Genomic DNA, 25,699 nt, shown 5'->3' on the forward strand with positions numbered 1-25,699 from the left:
CATCTGCATGTAGGCATATGGAAAATTTAAAACTATTTGGTTAGACTAGGGCATAAATTATGGTTAGCTTTCTTTAGAAAGTCACGTTAATACTGCTGTATTGTTTTTACAATTCTAAAAGGACTATTTATAGTCAGCTCTGGCAAGGTTCTACTGTGGTAACTAATGACCCCAAAATCTCAGGGTCTTATCACAATAAAGATGTATTTCTTGTTCTGTTACATGTCCTTTGTAGGTTGGCTGCAACTTTTCTCTACATGGTCGTTCTGGCACCCAGACTTGAGGGGTGCTGGTCCCAATCTGGGGTACAATGATCATGTGACAAAGGAAAGACAGGAAAGATGGCAGAACAAGAGGATGGATCTTAATGCTTTTGCAAGGAAGTGGCTTACATCAATTCCACACAAGTCACACAGCCAAGCCATAAACTCAAAATGGATAAAAGACTTAAATGTACCGTAAGGCGCAAAGCCATGAAAACCCTACAAGACATAGGCAGTAAGATCTCAGACATCTCTCATAGTAATATTTTTGCCAATACATCTCCTAGGGTAAGGGAAACAAAGGAAACAATAAACAAATGGGACTACATCAAACTAAAAAGCTTTTGTACAGCAAAAGAAACCATCAACAAAATGAAAAGGGAACGCACTGCATGGGAGAACATATTTGCCAATGATACATCTGATCAGGGGTTAATTCCCAAAATATATAAAGAACTCATACAACTCAACACCAGGAAAACAGAAAATCCAATTTTAAAAATGGGCTAAGGACCTCAATGGACACTTCTCATAAAAGGACATACAGTGGCCAATTAGACATATGACACAATGCTCAACGTCACTAATCCTCAGAGATGCAAATTAAAACTACAATGAGATATCACCTCACACCAGTCAGAATGGTTATCATCAATAAACCAACAAACAAGTTCTGGTTTGGTGACAGCCAGAGGGAAAGAGGGAGGGGGGGTAGGTGAGAGTGGGCAAAGAGGGTGGGCAAGTGGGGATGGAGAGAGTTTGCTTGGGATGCTGGGCACATGACAGTGTGCAGATGATGTTTTATTGAGTTGTATACTTGAAACCTGTATGGTTTTGCAAACCAATGTCACTCCAACAAATTCAATGTAAAAATATGTAAAATATGTACGTCTATAAGCTAGATGAGCACGTCACCACAGCTGCATTCTTAGCAAGATGCAAAAGGGAATATTTTCAGGAGAGAACGTCAGCTGTGGCGCCCATAAGCTGCAGTTTGCTTCTGCTTTCTGTTTGGTTCCCCGCTGGAGGTCAAATGATGCCTTTCAACATGAACTGCTCTGATGAACTCATTACCCAACTAAATGATCTCAACATAAAAGCAGAGCTTGCCACACTACCCGCATAATTTTTCTATCAAACCATTTATGTTAATTTATGACCTAAATTAACATAATAGTCTCTATAAGGTTAAATAATACTTCAGAGTCACTGGATTAAAGAAATGCTTTATAATAAAGAAAATCTAGCATTATAGTCTCAAAGTATCAAAATCCATGGCAGTCTGAGCTTATTATAATGAAAAATATTAGGCTTTATCAAAAAAAAGGGTAATAGACTTCTTAAAAATGACAACAGTAAATTTTAAGAAATTTATTAAAGCATCTTATCACAAAATGGAAACATACAAATTAGAAACATGCAACCGTCATTTCCACAGTCAAGTTAAAACGTCATACATTTTTTCCTGTTTTCACAGCTGAAAACTTCAGATCTTATACCTAACTCACTCACCATGAATATTTTATTCATTCCTCCTGAAAGTATCCAGGGCAGCAAATAACCAAAATGCAAACTATTATATAAAGGAAGTGCAAAGTTAAAAAAGAAAATGTGTAGAGAGCACCCCTCCCCACCCCCCAATTAAAGGCAAACAATGGCACTTTGCTCTTGCTTAACTAGATTGTCTTCAAAAACTACTAAAATGTAATAGACTTAACAAAACAAAAACAACTGACTTCTAATAGATGTCCCAAAAGCTTGTTAGTGTTTGAAAATAAATGCTTACACAAGGAAATGTAGTTTATATCAAACAAGTTTAAGAGCCCTGTATTGCAGCATTCTGTAAAACAAACACGACAAAAGGCTGGAATAGGGTTTATTGACAAAGGCAGGAGGTCTTCAGGCGGGTATGTAAGGAGGCGGTGGTTCTTTTTCAGGCATCTTCACTGCCATTTCATAGGTTGGCAAAACGTACTAGAGAGAGAGAAAAGCTGTATCAGACTCAATTCTCCTTTAAAATCCTACTTGGAATAATTCAGCTTTCAGATTTTAAGTCCTAAAAAGGGACACACAACCCCACAGAGAAGAGCTGAAGAAACGGTTAGCTAAGCAGGTACTGAGAGGAGAGATGACTAGTAACCTGGACCTGTACATGCAGATGAGACATCTGATCCCGAATGTTAGAGAGGGATGAAGGGAGGAGGGAGGAGGGAGGAGGAGGGGAAGGAGGGATGGAGGGATGGAAGGAATGGCAGAATTTTGCTTCTGAACTAACGCTGGGGGGCTACCAAACACCTGGACAGGAAGCATGTGCCCCTGCTCTTCCCACCCTTCCCATGTGACTGATCCAGTACCAGCCACACGTCCGGTAGTTGCGTGTCTAGATTAAGGGCCCCAGGAACCATGCTAAAGGAAGCCTCCCATAAAATGCTGCATCCTGGAGTTTCATCATCATCTACAGTCAAAGGATGGGTGCTTATTTCTTCTGGGGTAGAGGGCACATCTATGTAGGAGAGCAGCATTCTAACCTACTGACTCCAAGTGTGACAGGCTGCCCCTACACGGGCCACAGAGATTCTACATGTTGAAAACCTGGAAAGAGTCGAGTAGCAACTAGAGGGCCCCACGAGGTGAGCATCCCCAAAAGACTCGTGGAGCCCATTCAGTCATCTCCCCACAGAAAGTCAGCTTCTCCTTTGGATCGTATGCATGTTTTATGAAAGCAACACAACTGATGGCCCCTCCATCCTCAAGAGTTCCAGAACCCACAAGCCTGGCATGGGTCACACTGCTGTTTCCTGCCTACTCTCCCCCCAAAATGCAATACTCTTAGGAAGCACTTAGGAATCAAACCTAACAGCCAAACTGAGTAAGACTGGCAGTGCAGGCTGTCTCTCGCCCATGTACCCAGGATTCCAACTGGGAAATGCTCAATCTTGTGGATTTAAGCTATTCATGCCCTAAACCACAGTCATGGCATTGAAGAGAAAGTCAAGACCCAGGTTCTTGAGAATAATCAATAATGGCCAGTGAAGTTTCAATATATTAGAAGGTCATTCACCTGTGGAGGTGCTTCAAAGGCAGGGTACACAGCAATCTCTGGTGTGTTTCTGTTGTTGATGTATTTATAGCAGTTCCAAACACAGTTGATTAGATAAGCCTAAATGAATAAAAATAAAATTTACATATGCTAGAACTCAACAGACTACCTGTTCTAAAACTAAGGGGCCTTCTAATGCTTTCCCCCACGGTTCTCCATGGAGAAGGAAACTGACCCCCTACAGGCCAGGCCCTATCTCCACTTGCTCTCACTTAATGTCACAAGTTTTATTATCACCATTTTACAGAAAAACCAGATGTGGGGTATCAGGTCTGATAACCATTGTTCTGCAGAAGAAATTCTATTTCTGAACCTTGGGAATTTTAACAATTTTCAATCTAAATCATGAACCACTTCTAAAAACATGACAATCCTTAATAAGGATCCTGGCATTTCCAACCATTCTCTGGAAACAAGAGGGAGGACATTCCCTGAGAGCTCTCTACTGCTGTCAAAATGAACAGTCACTTACCGTGAACTGTAGGGAGATAAGGCAACAGGAGGCTTAGATGGACAGTGTCACAGTCTAACTGGCCCCCAAATATTTAGTCAGCAACTCACCTTAAAAATGATGAATAAGACAAAGAACGCAAGAACAATGAACAGGAGGCAGCTGGAGTCCAATGCCAGGAGGTCATCTTTATAGGGAAAATCAGGCTATAAAAAAAAAAAAAAAAAGGAGGGATGAAGAGGCAGAGCAGAGAGGATTTCTAGGGCAGTGAAACTATTCTGAACAATCTGTGATGAATACATGTCATTATACATGTGCCCAAATCTGTGTGGAATGTACACCAAAAATGAACCCTAATGAAAACCATGGATTTTAGGTGATAATGATGTGTCAATGCAGGTTCACAACTGTAACAAATGAATCACTGTGGTTTGGAATGTGGGTAGTAAGAGAGGTTATGGGGGCGGAAGTAGGGGATATGTGGGAAACTCTCTGTACTTTCTGTTCAATTTTGCTGTGAACCTAAAACTGCTCTAAGAAATAAAGTCTATTAAACATACACACACTTATAATTCAGCCACAGCACCCGCACTCTGTGACAACCTAAAGAGCATGGCACAAATACAAAGAAAAGGCCCCCAAGTCAGAACTGGTATTCTAATAAAAACTTACAAACAGAATTTAACTCAAAATGCTTTAAAGCCTCATCATTAATGCATGTGATTGATCACGTAAAATACATTTGTTTGAATATTCAGAAGAGTCCTAGGAGTCTAAACTGAGCTTACTATCTTTTCAAAATCACTAAATCAAGAAGTGCTGATATTTATCTAAAGTCCACGGGCCATTTGGTTCTACCTGGGGAAAATAATTCATCTAAAAGCCAATCGTCAGTCTCCCTGCTCATTAGGAGGGGCAAAAGAAGGCATGCCCTGGTTATAAAGCCAGGCGGATTACATGATTTGCTGCAGGCATACCACGTTCTACTGAGAAGGATCAACGATATGTATTCAAATATTTAGTTAGCATTTACTGTGTGCGAGGCAATGCGCTAGGTTCAAGGAGAAGGGCATTACAAAAGAATCGTTTAGGATGTACAAGGTGGCCAACAGACCAAGTCCCTTCCAGGCGGAGAGACCAAGTGAACAAAACGGAGAAACCAGAGAGGTCTGTAAAAGTAGTAGTAAACATTTCATTTTCATGGGTTTCCATATAGCTCATGTAATCGTTTTAAACCAAGTTTCCCAATGGAAATGTCAACACAAATAGTCTCACATTTTCATAAAAAAGTAGCACAAAGAAATCCCAAAGGACCAAAAAGAAAGAAAAATCCACACAAGAACCCCAAACTAAGTGTCCCTTGGGACAAAACAATTCTTTAAGCTTTTTCACCTGTAAATAAAAGGACAAACACACAATGGAACCAGCTCATGGCAGAAATGCTATGACTTTATTCAGAAGGCTTGCAATTTTCAGCCAGCGATGACATAAGCAGAGAACTGTGTTTAGGCAGCTGCTGACCAGGCCAACAGGCCCTGCCTGCGCCTGGCCACCTCTCTCCAGGCTCACCGCATTCCTCCCTCCATTCCTCTTGTGGCCAGCCACCAGTCCCCTTTCAGTCCTGGCCACCACCCATGCTCCTTCCTGCTTCGAGGTGTCAGTTTTACCCGGAACATTTTCCTTTGCACTTTCCCTATCTTAATTCCTACTTAGAATTAAATCTCGCTTCCCAGCTCAGGCCTGATATCCACTCACACAGCAGTCTCCACTTTCCCTTCACAGCTTTTACCACAATTTTAATTCAGTAACTGTCCATTTTCCAATTCCTTCACTAGAAAGTTCTACTGACATATCCCTAGGACCCAGCAGTGCCCTGCACATAAGAAGCAACCAACAAGTGTTTTTTAGAATGAATGATAAATTTGGTGGTACACAAAATGGATTAGGCAGAAAGTCTGAAAGTGGGGTGAAAATTCTTGAAAGGCAGAATTTTTTAAGTGAACTTTCATCTATCTGGGCCCCACTCCTCCTTCTAGACCTTACTTTGGTCCAGAGTGTTCCCTGCCCCTCTGACATACAGCACTTAAGCTCCGCATTTACCACCGTCCTGTGACAGCTCTAGTTCATTATCACAGATAACATCTTCATGTCCTGACTCCTCAATGGTTTGCTCCTTGAAGGGCAAGTTATCTTTTTTTTGAGGGGTGGGGTGTGGGGAGGGTGGTTCTTTATATCTACATCATTCACCAACAGTTCGCCTAGAACAGAATAAGCAAACAGCAGGCACTCAAATATTTGCTATGAAGGCTTGTAAAAATAAAAAGCTAATACTTTAATGAGTGCCAAGTACAGTCGAATTATTACACTTGTAGTTTATTCAAAACAAAAATTGAACTATTCTTCAAATTCCATAATAACCATTTTTAGGGACTTCTAATATTGACTATCCAAATGGTATGGTAAGAAGATAATTCTATTTTCATCTTACTGGTTTTCAACATGGTAGTTAAGAGTAGTGATATTATTTTAGAACACCTTAAAAAAAATAAACAGGGTCAGTTAAAATAAAAATAGTGCCTAAAAAACTAAGAATTTAAATTTAAATATTTTACTTAAAATGGAAAAAAATAAATTTAATTAGCATACACACTTACTAATTGATCCAGATATTCTTTGATTCTTGGCAAGTAAGTGAGAGAACTGATAGCAACCAGGCAACTGAGGACGAAGTCAAAAAGCCGGTAACAGAAGAATGGAATAAGCCAACCCACTTGATACTGAAGAAAAAAAACCACATCATCACATAAATGGAAGTACTAAGTACCGCTCAGTAAAAAGCAAAATCCAAAAGTTGAAAACATAGGATACTTACAGAAATTGCTCCATATACCAGCATTGAACTGATTATAAACATAAGAACAGAGACGGCAAAAAGAACACAGGCATTATCTAAGAAAACAAAAACCAAAATCTAATTAAGCGACTTACACAAAAAGAACAAAACTCTTCATAACAAAATAACACTTTAAAGCTAGCTTACAAACATCAAAGTATTTTCAAGATTGGCTATGAAAATAATCTAAGAGGGTAAAAAAATTCAAAAGGGTTAAAAAAAAAATCTGCCTCAGCTTTAAGTAATGAAGCTTAAGCAATTAGTCCCTTTGTTTTCTTGTTAAACTGCTACAACTCACTGATACTTATTAAGGACTGGAGACCCGGTGCACGAATTCATGCACCAGTGGAGTCCTCTGGCCTGGCCTGTGGGATAGGGCCAAAACTGGCTCTCCAACATCCCCCGAGGGGTCCCAGATTGTAAGAGGGCGCAAGCCAGGCCAAGGGACCCCACCTGTGCAGGATCGGGAGCAGGGAGGGACACAGGAGGTTGGCCAGCCAGGGAGGGACCACGGGAGGGCTCCAGGGCATGTCCAGCCCATCTCGCTCAGTCCCAATTGGCCAAACCCCAGCAGCAAGCTAACCTACCAGTCGAAGCATCTGCCCTCTGGTGGTCAGTGCACATCATAGCAATGGGTCAACCAGTCGACTGCTCCCTGGTGGTCAGTGTACGTCATAGCGACTGGTCGACGGGCTGACTGCCTGCCCCCTGGTGGTGAGTGCATGTCATAGCGAGCGGTTAAGCAGCCTTAGCATATCATTAGCATATTACGCTTTCTTTGGTTGAACGGATGACCACTTAGCATATTAGGCTTTTATTATATAGGATGGCACATGAACCAGGTACCCTGCTAGGGAGACAGATCTCTGGCCAGAGTCTAAGAGGCTAAGATGTGCAAGCAGAGAATTATAATCCAAAGTGGCAAGTGCTATAATAGAAGCAGAAACAATCAGCTTTGTCTGGAGAATCAGGAAAAAATATATAAAAGAAATAACATAAGTTGGGTTTTGTGATCTGAGCAGGGTTTAACTGAAGGGAAAGGCTGGTATTTCCTTAAAAGACATGTGTATTACACACAGAATGCTACAGATGCCCCCTTGTGCCTTAGATAAAATACATGATCTGAAATTAAAGGTTATCCTTAACTACTCTCCTCTTCCCCACCCCAACACCCATGCTCACTGCTCTGCATCCTTCAGCTGGGCATCTCTGCTATATTCAGGTCTGTTTTCTTTGTTTCTCAACTTCCTCATATTGTTCCAAAGAAACACAGATACCACATGACCAAGAACTATGTATTTTTCTATTCTCTCCACAGCAAGGGCTTTTGTAGAATTATAACTAATAAAAACTGATAATGAATACATCCGCTTCTCTGGAGAGTTACAATCCTCATGCAACATACAATAAACTTGTGACTTCACACCTGGAGCTCTGGCCAAGGCTGGGAGCCGGTTGTACAGACACACAAGAATCTCAATAACCCTGAATCCTTTTCTACACCTCCATTTTAAGAGAAACACACATGACCAGGGAAGAGGCTGACATGAGGAGGTTCAGTAACATTTTATAACCTAAAGTAAAATTTTATAAATACCATAAATGGCCATTAGGAGCTAAAGTTTATTTAGTGTTGTATCTTGGTTTTTAAATAAAAACAGGTAACTCAAAAACAAAACCAAAAAAAAACAAAAATGCCAGAAGGAACGTTTCTAATATGTTCTTGGTATTTTTTCTCACATTTGACAAAAAAATTAAAGGATTATACTATACTTTGAAAAGACCATCAGGAGACCCTTTTTTAAAAAAGCACCTTAGTTACAAAGTGTGAAAAATTGTTAGAGCTTTCACAAACGTATGACGGATGCCCACAAACCACTCCCTGGCTCCTGGAAACAGAAGTCAGCCCTGAGGACAATGAATCATTTGAATTAACCACCAAATTTAAAAAAAAAAAAAAAAAACTTCAGAAATTGATCAGAGCAGGTCATAAATGTAACGAAGCACACAACTTTATAATAAAAGCTAATTATTTTTAAAATGATCATTCAGGTCCTGTAATATAACATATAACATATACAGTGAACTGGGAACATTCTTCTGAAGTGAAATTTTAAAAAAATCAACATAAATTATTTGCATTGAGAAGTCTGATGCATAATTTCCTGCTCAAATATTAAATTTCTAACATAATTTATAATAATGTAAAACTACAACTTTTCTGCACCTGAACCGTAGAGAAGATAAATGAAAATACTGCTATCAGGAAATGCATAAGTTTAAAAAGGTAATATCTATGAATGTCCTAAGGTTCCTCTATTTTTAACTCTAATGTGGTCTTTTTCCATCCAAACAGAAATATATTTAGAATAGTGACCCTAAGCAAAAGATATCACCAGATATACAAATAATTTGTATTTTATATTTACCGTAAGTCTTTTTGTTTCATGAGCAAATCTCCCATCCTCTGCTACACTTGTCAGCTGACCCTCAAAGGTTCACAGTTTTTTTGTAATTCTTTCTTTCCCTCTGATCTCCACAACACCAAAACAGGAGGCAAAGTATAAAATACCATTTCTAGCCATTACATTATCTGGCTAGAAATGCTCAATTATACTAGTAATCCTCACTGAGTATCTTTGAAAAACCCACAAAACACTTTTCTGCCTCACCAAGTTGAATAACTTAAACAGAATTTAATTAATTCTCTTCAAAATAACGTGTGTGTGTGTGTGTGTGCGTGTGTGTGTGTGTAATTAGCAGGAGATATTTTCACCTAAAAACATACCTGTCATTCTCTCAGATGAATAGTAGTTGCCAATGACTTCATACTGAATGTTGACAGATGGCATTGAGTTTGGATGAGTTACCTCCACAGTCAGCAAAATTGCCATCAACAGGTTAACCACCTATGGAAGATAATTTTATCAATTATATTAGAGGCCTGGAGCATGAAATTCTCACACTAGGGGGGGGGGGTGGTGGTGTCCCTCAGCCCAGCCTGCGCCCTCTCGCAATCTGGGACCCTCAGGGGATGTAGCAGTGCAGCAGGCAGCCAGGGAGGAGCCAGAACCGGGCCGCTTGCACTCATCCCAGCTCGCTGCACCTGCTGCCCCGGCTCAGTAGTGCTGCCACGGAGTAGGAAGAGGCTTCTGGCTGAGCGGTGCTCCCCTTGTGGGAGTGCACTGACCACCAGGGGGCAGCTCCTGCATTGAGCGTCTGCCCCCTGGTGGTCAGTGTGCATCATAGCAACTGATCAACGGTTGTTCTATCATAACGGTCGCTTAGGCTTTTACATATGTAGATTATTAATCAGGCAGCAGTTTGCAGCACAATCTTTAAATGTCTTCCCATATTTAAAATTGTTTTACTTGAAGTAAGAAAGACATGTAATTGGAGACTACCTGTGAGATAAAATAATATGCAATACAATTATAAGAATATTTTTAAAATAAATAAATGATAAAGTTAAAGTACAAACTTATCTGTTTCCAAGAAAAGATGACTGATTTGATTCAATACAAAAGAATAAAACAGGGCAACAATTAAACACAAGGGACCATTACAAATCGTTCGAGTCACATCTTTAGATGTCTGGTATTGAAGAAGCTAGTTCATCCAATATACTTACCCATCAGATAATGTAACAGCCATCGGACAAACGTACAATGAGCTATCATAAAAGCTTGAAACCCCTCCACAATATTTCCTCTCCAGTGATAGAGAACTATTTCCTCTTGACTAAATGCTGTAAAGACTTCCCAAGATTTTGACGATGTCACTTCACATACTAGTCTTAATTCTGCCCTTTGAGATAATCTGCTCCCCGTTCTGAGTAAGTGCTCCTCTAACACCTACGCACAGCTGACATGTGCCGCCAAATAAGTCTTTTCCAGAGCAAACCCTCAGGTTCTTAAACTGCTTCTCTCACAAGCATCCTGCCAGCTACGTCACGAACTCCCCTTTGCTCTCCTCTACACACATGCCCCAGTTCGCTGGACACACCATTCAAGTGAGCTAAGATGGGCCTGGAGCGAACACAGGGGGTCCCAGCTAACATATTTCAGTTAAGGCAGCCTGAAATCGCACCGGCCTCCTAAATGTTTTGAATGTTATATGAGAGTAACTCCCTGAAACCCCTAATTCTTTTCCACACTTGATCCCACTAGGCTGCCATCTGAACCTGTACAATTGCGTTCAGAGGCCCAAGCATAAGCCCGCACACATTTACAACAGAATTTTATCTTATCATACTCTTGCCTGTTCAGACGTTTCTCAATCTAGATTCTGATACCATACGGATTTCCTCTCTCCCTGCATCCTGCATTTGAAAATATAATCAGCATGTAATCAGTATTTCCATTGTGAAGCCGGCTGCCAGAGGCTGTCTGTCCTCTTCCCATTCATCAGCAACGTTTCAGTAAAGTTCTTTTTCTGATCCAGAGGAACATCTTGAGACCTGGTCAAACACCTTGCTGAAATCCCTTCATAATCATCTGGTAAATTTTCCGGGGTGGCATGGGCGGGTTGTAACTCCATTTAAAAAGGAAATACTCATGCCTCTAGTTTTGAGTCCCTGCAGTATCCCAGGAGGCACCCGGCCGTTTAAATACTCAAACTGGTACTCATGATTTCATAGGAAAAAATCGCACCTAGAATTGGAGTCAGGCTTTCCTATCTCGAGTTCACAGAATCTGTCCTTCTCCCCTTTTGAAATTTGATACTTTCAAGGAATGTTTGAGCCTTACTTATCATCAGAAATTTTTGCTGTTGATAATTCCCACCCGGGGCCTGTTGATTTGTAGACAGAGTGGAAGGGAGGGTGAGAGACAGACAGATGTTGGGGAGCACACAAGACTTGGTTGGAAGTCTGTAAGGAGGACATCTGATAAAAGGGAAGTGTGTGGAAGGCCGCCTGCCGTTCATCGGAATTCCGGCTTAGGGGAGTGTCAAAGGCGGCGCCCCTGGTTATTCCCTGACTTTTCCAAACAAATCTGTGCGTGTGCAGACCCCCGGGTGTTTACTGGAATCCTTAATCATTTTTTTATAATTTTTTTTATTGTCTAAAGTTTTACATATGTCTCCTCTTTCCCCAATTGACCCCCTTTCCCCCCAGCCATTCCCACCCCGGGCAAGCCCCCACCGCCCCAGTGTCTGTGTCCATTGGTTATGCTAATATGCATGCATACAAGTCCTTTGGTTGCTCTCTAACCTCCCCATGCCCTGCCATTTGTCCCTGGATCTATTCTTGTTCATCAAATTATGTTGATCATTATATCCCACATATGAGTGAGATCATGTGATATTTATCTTTCTCCGACTGGCTTAATTTCGCTTAGCATGATGCTCTCCAGTTCCATCCATGCTGTTGCAAATGGTAAAAGTTCCTTCTTTTTTACAGCAGCATAGATTCCATTGTGTAGATGTACCAGTTTTTTAATCCACTCATCTGCTGATGGGCACCTCGGCTGTTTCCATATCTTAGCTATGGTAAATTGTGCTGCTATGAACATAGGGGTGCACGTATCCTTTCTGATTGGTGTTTCTGGTTGCTTGGGATATAGTCCTAGAAGTGGGATCACTGGGTCAAATGGGAGTTCCATTTTTAACTTTTTGAGGAAACTCCATAGTGTCTTCCACAGTGGCTGCACCCGTCTGCATCCCCACCAGCAGTGCAGGAGGGTGGAATCCTTAATCTTAATCCCTGGATGCCCTTGCCTAGAGGACAATGTAAACACATGTGTCCTCCCAAGATTGTATGTAAAGATAAAAATTGCAATAAAGGCTAATGAGGCAGGCAATCGAGGCGGCCTGGCTTCAGCGGGCCTTTCCTTAGCCCTCTCCCCTCAGTGAAACTGTGTCTGAGTAATCTGTTCATCCGTCCTTCAGGAGCTGCTGGTCAGCCCTGGCAGACAGAGAGAGAAACATCGATGTGAGAGACACACATCAGTTGGTTGCCTCCCACACACACCCTGACCACGGCCAGGGGTCCAACCTGAAACCAACGTACGTGCTCTTGACCTGAATCGAACCTGTGACCATTCTGAGGCTCCAATCACTGAGCCACACCAAATAACTACAACTATCATCAGAATTTTAAACAAATGGTATTACGTAGCTTTCCTGTCCACCCTGAATGATAAGTAACAGTTTTATCAGCACTTAAATTTTTCTAGAGGTGTTTATCACTCATTACACATTCTCTAAGACCAAGTCTTTATCTTTAAGATAAGGCTAGGAGATCTAAACAGTGTCACAATATCAAATCCACTAGTATTTCTGAAGATATACTATATACCAAGTATTCTGATGTATATCACTTCACTTTACTTAAGTGAAGTAAATATTACTCAAGTCCACTTGCAAATGAGGAAACTGAGGTTCAAAAAAGCAAAATAATTTGTGTAAGTTCACAGAGCTGACAGAGGATGGAGCTAGAATACAAATCTGGCTCTTTTTAAGACAGCCTGCTTCTTAGCACCGGAGGTCTTTCCAAAACAAATGATTACCTAAGGCTATAAAAGATTTATCCTTTACTCTCCAAATAAATGTTCAGTAACATGCCTTCTAAGGTACTTTATCCTTCAACTCCGGAGAGGCCTTACAAGGGAAAACCCTATTTGTGATGGCTCCCAGCTGAAGGCTGACTTTTCCATTGTCCATTTTCATTGCAATGGGTGTTCCCAGTGCATACGGTACAAACATACGAGTTAGTATGATTAGATGCATTAACCATGGAATAATCAGATACATCTACCAAAGTTATTATCTATTCTGTTTAAAAAAGCTTAGAATCAATTCAGCCAACTCTTTGCTAAACACAATATACTCATAGCTAAAAAGCTCTGCATAGAAAACCATTCTTATGTCAAGAAAAACATGCAAACTCAATTATTAATGAAGGACATGACACATCCAGAATATTTAGAAGTTTATTTTTTCCCTTTTTAAATCTTTTTTATCCCATATAGAACTTATTAAGAAGTCTTTTCTTACCCTGGCTGGCCTGGCTCTCACACAAAAGGGTCTCTGGTTCGATTTCCGCTCAAGGGCATGTACCTGGGTTACAGGTTCGATTCCCTGTCCTGGTTCAAGTGAGTTCAGGAGGCAACCAATGGATGAGTCTCTCTCACATCAATGTTTCTCTCTCTCTCTTTCTTCCTCTCTGTCTCTGTCTCTCTCTCCTCTCTCTCTCTCTCTCTCTCTACCCCTCATTCCTCCCTTCCACTTTCTCTGAAAATCAATGGAAAAAATATGCTCAGGTGAGGATTAACAACAAAAAAAGTCTTTTCTTCTCTTCCATGGATAAGTCACAATCATCCACTATTATCTTCTTCTATTACTGACACCTCAAATTTCATTTCAGTGTGAGTCATACCCCTGAATAATAAAACAAATCATGGGTCTAATCAAAAGGACCAAGAAATGGTAAAATAAATTTCAGTGCTACTTCATTAAAAACAGACAATTTTTCAAATCTTCATTGAGTTAATTATACTCCATTACATCACCATATTTCATTAGAACCCCACGTCACATTTTAAACTACTAGCCTGGAAACTCATCCTTGAGGCCTTAAAAGATTCACCAATACACACCCATCCTGTGCTTAAATACAGGCAATTCACTTGATTTCAGTTGATTATTTCTAAGTTCCATGTAAGCATTTTTCAAAAAATACATAAAACTAATTTTATAGTCTTGCGCTAGAAAATTTCTCTGAAAATAGCAAATATGTACAATTCCAGAATATTTATTCCCAATTCATTTTTCCCTTTATTATACTTAACAAAGAAAATTAACAAAAATGCAATTTAAATAATTCATTTCTAAATCTAGTATTATGGAGAGGTATAGAATGCAGCAACTATGCAAATATGTTAACACCATGGGCAATGGACAAACCACTCAATGTGGGAATGGTACTAAAAATTTAGTGGGTCAAAAAATATTATCTTATTTTTAGAGAGAGAGAGAGAGAGAGAGAAATATATAGATGAGAAATGCCCGCCCCCCCCCCCCCCCCCAACCGGGGACTGGGCCCAAAACCTGGGCATGTGCCCTGACCTGGAATCAAAATCAAGACTCTGGTACACAGGATGATGCCCAACCAAACCACCCTGGCCCACACAGTTTGCATTATACTTGAAAGCCTTTTTCACACCTTATATAAATAAACAAACAAAAACAACAAAAACCAGAAATACTAGATTTCACTTGTTACAAAGAAACAGGATCAGGCCATGGAAGCAGCCCTTTGCTTTCTCATTTCATTGCCTCACTCAGCCCAGAAGATTCTTTTGTGGACTGGTTTTTGTTTTTTAATTATTATTCTTGACTTTTCCCACAGCATATTTTGCCACAACCCAATATCTGTGGAGACTATAATTAAAACAATGTGTTTGCTTCAAGGCATCCCAACAGGGTCTCACAGGCAAAGAAAGGGGGAATCCACAGGGAGCTAAGTCAGCAAAGAACTGTCATCAGATAAAGATAAAAATTAACTATCTTTAACATTTAATTCGTGGAGGGATTAAGCAAAATACAACCAACCAGCCAACAAACCTCACAGACAACAGTACGGTGATTACCAGAGGGAAAGGGGGTGGAGGGAGGTTGGAGAGGGCAAAAGGGGGATAAACAGTAACAGAAGGAAACTTGGGGTGGTGAACACACAATACAAGGTACAGATGATGTGTTACAGAATTGTACACCTACAACCTTTATAACTGTACTAATCAATGTCATCTCAATAAATTCAATAAAAATAAAATAGAAAATTTTAAAAAATTTATAGAGATTTTAAATTACAATAAATGTATATTATATGTTTTTGTTGTCTTTTACCCTTATGTGCAGTTACTAATGAGTTATTCCTCCTGTTTTTTGTAGGAGACAATTCATTTAAAAAATCTCTAGCCCTGGCTGGCATGGCTCAGTGATTAGAGTGCAACAAAGGGTCTCAGGTTCGATTCCTGGTCAAGGGCACCTACCTTGATGTAGGTTTGAACCCCAGTACAATCAGGGTCCATGCAGGAGGCAATCAATCGATGTGTCTCTCTCACACTGATGTTTCTGTTTCTCTCTCTTCTCTCTCTCTCTCCCCCTCAATCCCCTTCCACTCTCTATAATAAAAAACAATGAAAAAAAATATCCTTGGGTGAGGCTTAACAAAAAAAGTAAATTTAAGAGATGTAGAAACTTTTCCAGGTACACAATGAGAAAACCAGATCCCTCTGGCTGGGAAGCAAGGAAAGTTTCCACCAAGAAACATTTGAGCTAACCCTTAAAAAATTAACTAAATTGGCAAAATGTTAATGGTTGAAGCTGGGTGATTTTTATATACTACTTCACTATTTTTGTACATTTATAATTTTCCTTCATAAAGTTTTTTTACCAGTTGGGGGAAGAACATTTCAGGGAAAATAAATAGCGGAGAACAATGTGTCTGAGGAAAGATAATAACTTTGCAATAAAAACAAGCTATACTTATGTAAAGGAATCCAGCCGGGGTGAGGGCCAGAAAGGAATCCAGCTTGAGGAAACCTGCCTTTACTTCTCTCCCAGCTACCTAACTTTAGATTGGTTATGTTTGAGGCACTCATGAAAAATTAGCCACACATTGAACAGACAATAGGGTTCACCCCAGAGAAAGATGAATAATTTCAAAATAAATTCTGTTGTCAAATGAAAAAAAAAAATAGCCATATATTAAATCTTTCCCAGACCTAAAATTATTCCAAATGGTCAAAATGCATTCTTGGCCCTAGCTGGTTTGGTTCAGTGGATAGAGCGTCCGGCTGCGGACTGAAGGGTCCTGGGTTCAATTCCGGTCAAGGGCACATGCCCGGGTTGTGGGCTCGATCCCCAGTAGGGCGGTGTGCAGGAGGCAGCCAATCAATGATTCTCATAACTGATGTTTCTCTCTCTCTCCCTCTCCCTTCCACTCTGAAATCAATAAAAATATATTAAAAAAACAAACAAACAAAAAAAATGCATTCTTGTAGTACACCATTAACAACAGAGGACATCTCCTGCAGCAGAAATTAATGCCCATTTTCAATTATTCAATAAATATTACATAAAAATATACCACATAAGAAACTATTGTTTAAAATAATCAGTCTTCAAATTCTTTAATAAATGATAGAGAAAACAATTTCAGAAATGCCAGAATTTAAACTGGAGCTCATTCTGAAATTTCATATATTACTTAACCCAGCTTTAAGTCAGGTGTGCTTCGTTCAAACCTAAATGCCGAAGACTAACACTTCAAGCCGGGTGCATGTCAGTGGCTCTGGCTCCTCCATATCCTACTGCACTCCTTAGTGCCACACAATTAATACTTTAGTGTATAGTATCACCGTCTCTTTTCTCTAGACCAGTAGAAACAGTTGCTAGAAAGCAACGACACAGTATCAGATACAGTCACTGATACGTGCCTGGGCCCAGGAGGGGGGAGGGCTCATCTCTAGGTTCCAGCCAGCACAGAGGCCATCCATCTAAAGAATCACAAATATTCTCCCCCCGGAAGAGAGGCGAATGTCACGGCAAGCTGAGAGGGGCATGACATCCCACCTCACCCATTTCCCTGTTTTTTCTCTGTCCTTAGCAAAGGAGCTTCTGGCAACAAAATGCACTGCTAGGACAAATCCTTTGTTTAGAGATATTTTATTACTCTTTTCTCTAACTGGTCTTCGTTTTCTAAATGCTATATGCCTCCCCAAAGTCGCCACCAACCACACCCACAGGAGATCCCCTGGGTGTTGCATTTTGGAATATATACTCATGAAAAGAATAAGACCAATGCTTGAGCCCTAACCGGTTTGGCTCAGTGGATAGAGCATCGGCCTGCAGACTGGAAGGTCCCAGGTTCGATTCCGGTCAAGGGCATGTACCTTGGTTGCGGGCACATCCCCAGTAGGGAGTGTGGAGGAGGCAGCTGATCGATGTTTCTCTCTCATCGATGTTTCTAACTCTCTGTCCCTCTCCCTTCCTCTCTGTAAAAAATCAATAAAATATATATTTTAAAAAAAAAAAAAAGACCAATGCTTGACCTAGCACTGGCTGTGCCAGGCACTGGGCCTGGCCTCCCAAGAACCTTCTAGAGCAGGACAGTCTGCAGAGAAGGCACCACGACATGAGTCCAGGCGGTGTCACTCACCAATAAAAGTCACCAGCAAAACTGTATCGAAAACCAATAGCCTTTTCCAATCTCGAATCTGATTAGAATCTGGTAACTTTTTCATCCCGCCCCTCTTATTAATGTACCCTGAGTTTCATTTGTGTGTCTGTGCTCCCAAGTTCTTTGTAATACCATACAAATCTTGAGGGCAGACGCCATGTTCAAGCCAAGAAACACTTGAGAGAGCCTCTATTGGCAGGTAATACCAACAGAAAAGATCAATGACATACGGTCCCAGTGGCTTATTCTTTTTGCATGTCCACCAGACTTTTCCACCCTAGATAGTCAATAAATCTCTTAAGATTGATTTAACCAGTTAACTGCCACGATATTTTGAATTTAATTAAAAAGGTCCGCCACTTGCGTCTATGGATGCTTATGGCGTGCAAATGGTGAAGCAGCTTATAATAGTCTATTAACCAGAAAAGTCCACGCAAAGTAAAGACAGCTATGGCTAAAGCAGGGAAAAGGGAGATATGTGAAATGCTTACACATCAAGTGCTTCCAGAGAAAAGAGATTTAAACTCCTCATTCCCTGTTTTGGGAGAATAAATGCATTTTGAGTTTTGTTGTTTTTGCTCCCACTTTTCCCTGCTATTCCTTTCATTTTTATGAACTGAGCCCATAGCATTAAAAAAATAAAATCTGCCTTGAGCCCTGGCCAGGGAGCTCAGTAGGATAGAGCCATCGTCTGCATACACCAAGGTTGTGGGTTCGATCCTTGGTCCGGGGGTCAGAGCACACACAAGAATCAACCAATGAATGCATAAATAAGTGGGACAACAAATCGATGTTTCTCTCTCTCTCTCTCTCTCTCTCCCTCCATCCTTCCCTCCGTCTCTCTGCCCCCACCCCTTCCTCTTTCTCTAAAAAATAAATAAAAATTTTAATATGCCTTGCAAAGAAAAAAAGCCAATTACATTCAGATGGTTGAAATTGCGGTGGTGGTTATTTCTTCTTGAGAAGTTGGAAATCCTTTGTTCCGTGAAAGGAAAGGCACTGAGAAGAAAAAGGAAGCTTGGGTTTGCAGGCAAGAGTCCTCGACCACGGAACACTCATTCTCAGTTAAAGTAGGAGGGAAAGGTCATCTTCTAGGGATGAGGGAGGCAGGGTGAGGAAGAGGTTTGAGGACTCTGAAGATTTCAGTGATCCTTTTAGGCGAGCCAAGGCAGAGTTCAAGGCAAACAAAAGAAAGTAATGACCCATACCCTTAGCAAATGGATTAGAAATAAAAGAAAATTAGAAATGCAACGGCTCCTATTGCCATTAACTGATCGGTGTCCCCTATGACCAATCAGTTAAAACACAGAACTAGAAAGGAGCCTTTTCAGGGAATGTGAAGGAACTACACCAGTAAAATGCTTATAATATAAAAGTACAGGAAGTATTTCTTAAAAACAAGCAAATGAGCCTACACATTCACGTTTTTGTTGTTGTTTCTAGTGTTCCTAAAGAAGCACGGCTGTAAAAAAAAACAAAACACAAAAAAACAGGGCAGCCGGGAATAATGTGTAGATCAGATGCGGGGGAGGAGGGGAGGGATGAAACACGATCTGCCCAAGAGTGAAGATGATGCTCATCTGGTGTTTGTCCAACAGTAATGACTTCAAGGCGCTGGGCAGGGGAGTAACGAGCACAGAGAGAGGCAAAAGGAAAGCCTGTGATGAAGCTCTCCCCTCTTAAACTTATCAGAAACAATGCCACCACCTCCCCCCCTCCCTCCCCCCCCCCCCCCCTCTCTCTCCCCACCCACACACACACACACACACACAATCACAAAAACATTAGGGAAAGCGGCCAAGTCGCCGACAAGAGAAGTGTGTCAAAGCCTCTGCAAAGGCGTCACAACCCAAAACGACCTCAACCAGACACACAGGGACAAGTCCCGGGCAAATCAGCTTCAAGGTGCACGTATCCCGGCGATGATGTCAGAGTTCACGCAAGTATTAGGAGGGAACCGTCAATCAACTTGGCCACGACACGTGATCGCCCAGGTCTCCATCCAGGGGACCCCAGCGCCCGCGGCCAGGACAGAAGAGGCCCTCGAACATGTCTCTTAAAGGGACGCCAGGCGCCTGCCTAGTGCTGGTAGGGGGGGGGAGGGGGGGTAGCAGAGCTGCACCCCAAGCGGACCGAGTGCGGATCCCGACAAAGCGCCTCCTAGCAAAGGAGGCCCAGGAGCCCCAGATGGAGGCGCAAGCTGGACCTTTTCCCTTCCCGGCTACGCAGGCAAAACATATCGTCGAAACTAGGCTGCATGCGCTTAGAAACCCGCTCCTCATTGTTTCGTTAGGGAGAAAAATTCCAGGGAGCAGGGAGGGGGCCGGAGGGTGAGGGCGGCTTTCAGACCAAGGAAGTACAAAAAAGAGCTGAAACTCGGTCATTTCCAGAACTTCCCACCAAAACACAACACCCTCATTCCCCTCCTCCCCCTCTGCCCGCACCGCCTCCGCCCGGCCCGGCCCCGCTTCCCAAATCCTGGCCAAGGAACCACCTCCCCATCCCCACCCCCGCCGCTCGGATTCTTGGACACTGTCCCCCTCCCGCAAAGTCAGGGCGCCCTAAAAAGAAGCTCCCCTAGGCCTGGCCGCCCCACCCAACACCCCGTTTTCAGTCCCACCCTTCCCAGGGAACACTCTCTCCCTCTCCCACCGGGACCCCCCGGCCTCCCGCTCCGGCGCATTCCTCCCACACCCCCAGGGCCCTCGCCTCCCGCCCCGCCCGTCCTCACCATGTACCAGGTCCCCAGGATGATCGTCCCGGTGCGGACATGGCAACAGCCGCAGCACCGGGTGCTGTAGAACCGGTCGCTGCGGCTCCGCTTGAAAGTCATGGACACCATTGGGAGTCTCGCGGGCCTCGTTCTCGGCCGGGACCCGGACAAAAGCTTTCCGCTCCACGGAGGAACCCAGCTAGCTCTGTCCCTGTGTCCGACACCAAACGACGCGTCTTCCAGCCCGCCCCCGGTCCGGGCCCCAGCCAGCGCCTGCGCGCCTGCGCACTGAGGGCCGAGCGCCGCCCTCGCGCGACCTCGGTCTACACCTTCTTTCCCCGCCTCCCCCCTCCCACGGGCCAATAGGAGAGCGGAAAGCTCGGTGGACCCGACCTCTGATTGGAACAACTGGGGAATTGACAAGACGTCCCGCCCAAACAGAAGTGCAACTCGCCTCCGCTCCTAAGGGAGGGGAAGGGCTGGCTGGCTCAGAGGCCTCGGGTAGTTGGCGTCGGGTGTAGCCCCGTAGGTTAACCACCTCCGAGACGAGAGCGGCAAGAGAAAAAGGCATTTAACAGGAAAGGGGAGAGACGGGATGGGGAGCGGGCAGAAAGGGTCGAAGGACTTTTCTGAGTGACGTCATTGCCACGTACGGCTTCGGGAGCGTCACGGGAGGGCGGCTGCTCACGTGACCTTCGCGCGCTGCCATTATTGGGCGGGCCGGGGCGGTGCCTGTGGGGTGGGCGGGGCTAATCCCCGAGCGTGAGCCCTCCCCCTGCTGGGGCGGAGATTTGGTTCCCCGTGTCCCTCACCCTGAGCCTGGGTGGTGGGAGCAAAGAAACACCATCGAACCCTGCCAAAGGCAACTCAGAGGCAAGAGGATGGAGACTAATGAGGATAATACAACAAAGATAAAGAGAGAGAACTGCTGAGGTGCTGGATGTTTGCAGATCATCAGAGTGATTTTTATAGGAAAATGGTAAACACGTTGAAATGGACCAAAAGTTCACTGGGTGTCTTCCCTACTGGCTCACCTTCCCGGTATTCTGATTCTAAGGGGGCTCTCCATCTTTGTGGAGCTCTGTGCAACTCTAAATTGTAGGTAACTGAGAGCAAAACAAAGTTCTTTTGCCCATTAAGCCTCACATTGAATCGTCCCCCTCCTTGGAAAAAGCCGTTTTGCATCTATTTGTAAATTCATTTCCTATTCCTGATTCAATAATATAAGTGGGTACTTAAATTCTGCTTTAACCTGGTTCTAACACCTTACTGGTCTCCTCAATGAGTAAATAAAACATTTGACACTTGTTGATTTTGTATCTGCAAGAGAGTTATGACTCTTTTCCTTTAAAATAATATATTGTCGAGTCCAGCCAGTGTGGCTCAGTTGGTTGAGCATCCTCCCTGCACCAAGAAGTTCTATTCCCAACAGGGAACATGCCCGGGTTGCAGGCTGGGCTCCAACCCCAATAGGGGGCTTACAGGAGGCAGTAGATGGATGTTTTTCTCTCATCGATGATGTTTCTCTCTCCATCTCCCTCTCTCTCTCTAAAATCAATAAAAACATATTTTTAAAATATATATATCGTCAAATTAAGAAATGTCCAAACTTGTAAGGAATTTTTATAAGTTTTTATTTGAGCCAAACTGACAGCAGTGCCAGGCAACAGGATCTCAAATGATCTGGATGATGACAGTTTTGCAGTTTCTTTAATGCTTGGGAGGGAATGCAAGGAAGATTACTTAAAGGTGGGAGAAAGCAAGGCAGGGACTGGATTATAGGAGAGGAAAGACCATGTGTTCTCTTGAGGGTAGTTACACTTATTTGAAAGGTGGGTTAACGTCCTAGATGCATGGAAACAATGGACAGGGCTTGCTTAAGGGAAATAGAACCCTTTTACTAAGAAAGGTATAGCCCTGGCCAGTTTGGCTCGGTGGATAGGGTGTCAGCCTGCAGACTGAAGGGTCGCAGGTTTGATTTCAGTCCAGGGCACATGCCCGGGTTGCAGGCTCAATCCCCAGTAGGGGATTCAGAAGGCAGCCAATCAATAATTCTCTGTCATCATTGATGTTTCTATCTCTCTCTCCCTTCCTCTCTGAAATCAATAAAATTATATTTTAAAAAAAGTTATATGCCTGGGGCATGACTAACCACCATGACTTTCCCAGTAAGCAATTTATTATCAGATCACCCTGTGAGGTTACTTTTCCTAGAACCCCCTTTTCATTTACACTACAGTTTAACACTTTGGAAGTACCTACACGTCCTTTTTAGGGAATAGAAAGGCCTTCCCGCTGCCAAATATATTCTTAGCTGGAGAGACCACAGTGAGTTCAGAGTAAAGGTTATTGCATTGGCATGGCTTCAGTGAGCACTGCCTGAAAGTATATGTTGATTTGTTGATTATTTTTCTCACCTACTAAAACGTAAATTCTGGAAAAGCAGAGACTTTGTTTACTTCCTCAAATGAAAAAATTGTCCAAGGACAATTCTTCTAGTTTGGATAATCCCTGGGAGGGATTATCCAAAATCCCTGGGAGGCCATAAATAACCCAAGCTACACTAAAAGGTGGAGTGGAATGGTAGCAATTTAACTCATAATGAATTTGGACATTGCTCTACTATCAGGGAGTAGACTATAATAATGCCCCCCTGAAAATTTACATAAATTTACATAGCCCTTACTGTGTTCTCTGCATGGATCACTTTGTTTCTTTTGAATAATTTCCTTGCATCCATTGGCCAGCATCCCTTATTTCTCAAGGTAGCTGTAGGCATAGTCATTACCAATTAAACGTGAGCAGAATGATGTGCACACAACTGGGTCAGGGCTTTTAGCACTGGAGAACTGAACTATCTGCTTTATTCACACCACCGTTTTTACTTGAAAGAACAACTGACCAGCAAATATTAAAATTCAGACATGCAGCCGAAACTGGTTTGGCTCAGTGGATAGAGCATCAGCCTACGGACTGAAGGGTCCCGGGTTCGATTCCGGTCAAGGGTATGTACCTTGGTTGCGGGCACACCCCCAGTGGGGGTTGTGCAGGAGGCAGCTAATCGATGTTTCTATCATCGATGTTTCTAACTTTCTATCCGTCTCCCTTCCTCTCTGTAAAAAATCTATAAAAAAATAAATTAAAAAAAATTCAGACATGTATATTTGGCATTCCATTTTGGGGGAACAAATGCAATTAAGCCTGTCCTAACCGGAATATTTGTTGCCAATGATAAAATTGGGCTTTCAAAAGAAAAAAATAGAAAAAAAAATTATATTCACCACCATGAACTTAGAAATAGAGATATTTTTCTGATGAGAATGGAGATAAAATAAACTGTTATTTTTTTTTATGTTGTTTAATGTCAACATTTGAATAACTGCACAACTCAGTGAACCAACATCTCCCAGGTAACCAATGCACAATGTTACAAAACCATGCATAGTAAAAGGACCAGTCATTTTTAATGTAACTATAAAAAGGTCATTGATATGGTTTCATATTCTACATTGTAACTGAACTTTAGGGAGTTACTACTTACTAAGTTTTAGTGTAGAATCAAAGAAGAATAGCCACGAATATCTAAAAGGGCTATTAAGCCCTGGCCGGTTTGGCTCACTGGATAGAGCATCGGCCTGCAGACTCAGGGGTCCCGGGTTCGATTCCGGTCAGGGGCATGTGCCTTGGTTGCGGGCATATCCCTGGTGGGGGGTGTGCAGGAGGCAGCTGATTGATGTTTCTCTCTCATCAATGTTTCTAGCTCTCTCTCCCTCTCCCTTCCTCTCTGTAAAAGATCAATAAAATATATTTAAAAATAAAATAAATAAAAGGGCTATTAAAATACTCCTCCTTTTCCCAGCTACATAAGTGTGTGCTACTGAATTTTCTTTGTATACTTCAACTAAAAGAACATATCACAGATTGCATGCAAAAGCAGACGTGAGAATCGAGCTATTATTTTTATCCAGCCAAACATTAAAGAGATCTTCATATAAATATAAAATAATGTCACTCTTCTCATTCCTTTTGTAAATTTTAGAAAATATAGTTATTTTCCATAAGATTATTTTATGTTAACATATAATGGGTTATTGTCATTTTTAAACCAATTTATAGATATTTTAAATTATCTCAATTTTAATTTCTAGTATGGTAACTATCAATAGCTATAACCCACATAAATAAAAGCTCGTGGTGTCCTCTATCATTTTTATTTATTTATTTTTTAAACTCATTTAATCCTTAATCCATTGAGAAGAGTTTATTTTTTATTTATTTTTTAAATATATTTTATTGATTTTTCACAGAGAGAAAGGAAGAGGGATAGAGAGCTAGAAACATCGATGAGAGAGATACATCGACCAGCTGCCTCCTGCACACCCTCCACCGGGGATGCGCCCGCAACCAATGTACATGCCCTTGACCGGAATCGAACCCGGGACCCTCCAGTCCGCAGACCGACGCTCTATCCACTGAGCCAAACCGGTTTCGGCCTCTATCATTTTTAGAAGTATAAAGGGTTCTGAGACCAAAAGGTTTGAGAACCAGTAACCTAAGCCTTCTAACCACCACAGTGGACAATGGTTACTGACATTTGACGTGGGGGCTTGGAGGTACTAAGAGCTGCCCTCAGATTTTTTTTAAATATATTTTATTGATTTTTTACAGAGAGGAAGGGAGAGATAGAGAGTTAGAAACATCGATCAGCTGCCTCCTGCACACCCCCTACTGGGGATGTGCCTGCAACCAAGGTACATGCCCTTGACCAGAATCGAACCTGGGACCTTTCAGTCCGCAGGCTGATGCTCTATCCACTGAGCCAAACCGGTTTCGGCCTCAGATTATTTTTTAACAGAAGAGGAAAGTGAGTTTAGGGTTTTCAAAATTCTTAATAGGGTGGGTTTACACAACTCTCACATTAACAGTTTGGATTACTGGCTAGTCAGCATTTGCCTGGACAAGAAGCTTGTCTGAATCTGTTTTTTCACCTGTAAAATGGAAATAAGATCTGCTCCCTAATGAAGCTTTAATTTCTTTGCTCTGATGAAAGCAGAGGCAATCATGCCTTGAATATTCCTACCACGATTTCCTTAT

At 42.1% G+C, this 25,699-nt stretch overlaps 1 protein-coding gene across 1 annotated transcript; it reads right to left on the reverse strand.

The window, feature by feature from the left end:
- Window positions 1-1,619: 1,619 nt before the first annotated feature.
- LAPTM4A (lysosomal protein transmembrane 4 alpha) lies at window positions 1,620-20,889 on the reverse strand. The gene is made up of 7 exons (XM_028140354.2): window positions 20,624-20,889; window positions 9,496-9,616; window positions 6,687-6,763; window positions 6,469-6,591; window positions 3,925-4,020; window positions 3,325-3,423; window positions 1,620-2,237 (listed from the first exon to the last, which is right to left on the reverse strand). Exons 1-7 carry the CDS (start codon window positions 20,732-20,734, stop codon window positions 2,163-2,165), a joined length of 702 nt encoding a protein of 233 aa, XP_027996155.1. The 5' UTR covers window positions 20,735-20,889; the 3' UTR covers window positions 1,620-2,162.
- Between the last annotated feature and the right edge of the window lie 4,810 nt (window positions 20,890-25,699).

Source organism: Eptesicus fuscus, chromosome 16 (assembly GCF_027574615.1).
Source record: "Eptesicus fuscus isolate TK198812 chromosome 16, DD_ASM_mEF_20220401, whole genome shotgun sequence".
NCBI lineage: Eukaryota > Metazoa > Chordata > Mammalia > Chiroptera > Vespertilionidae > Eptesicus > Eptesicus fuscus.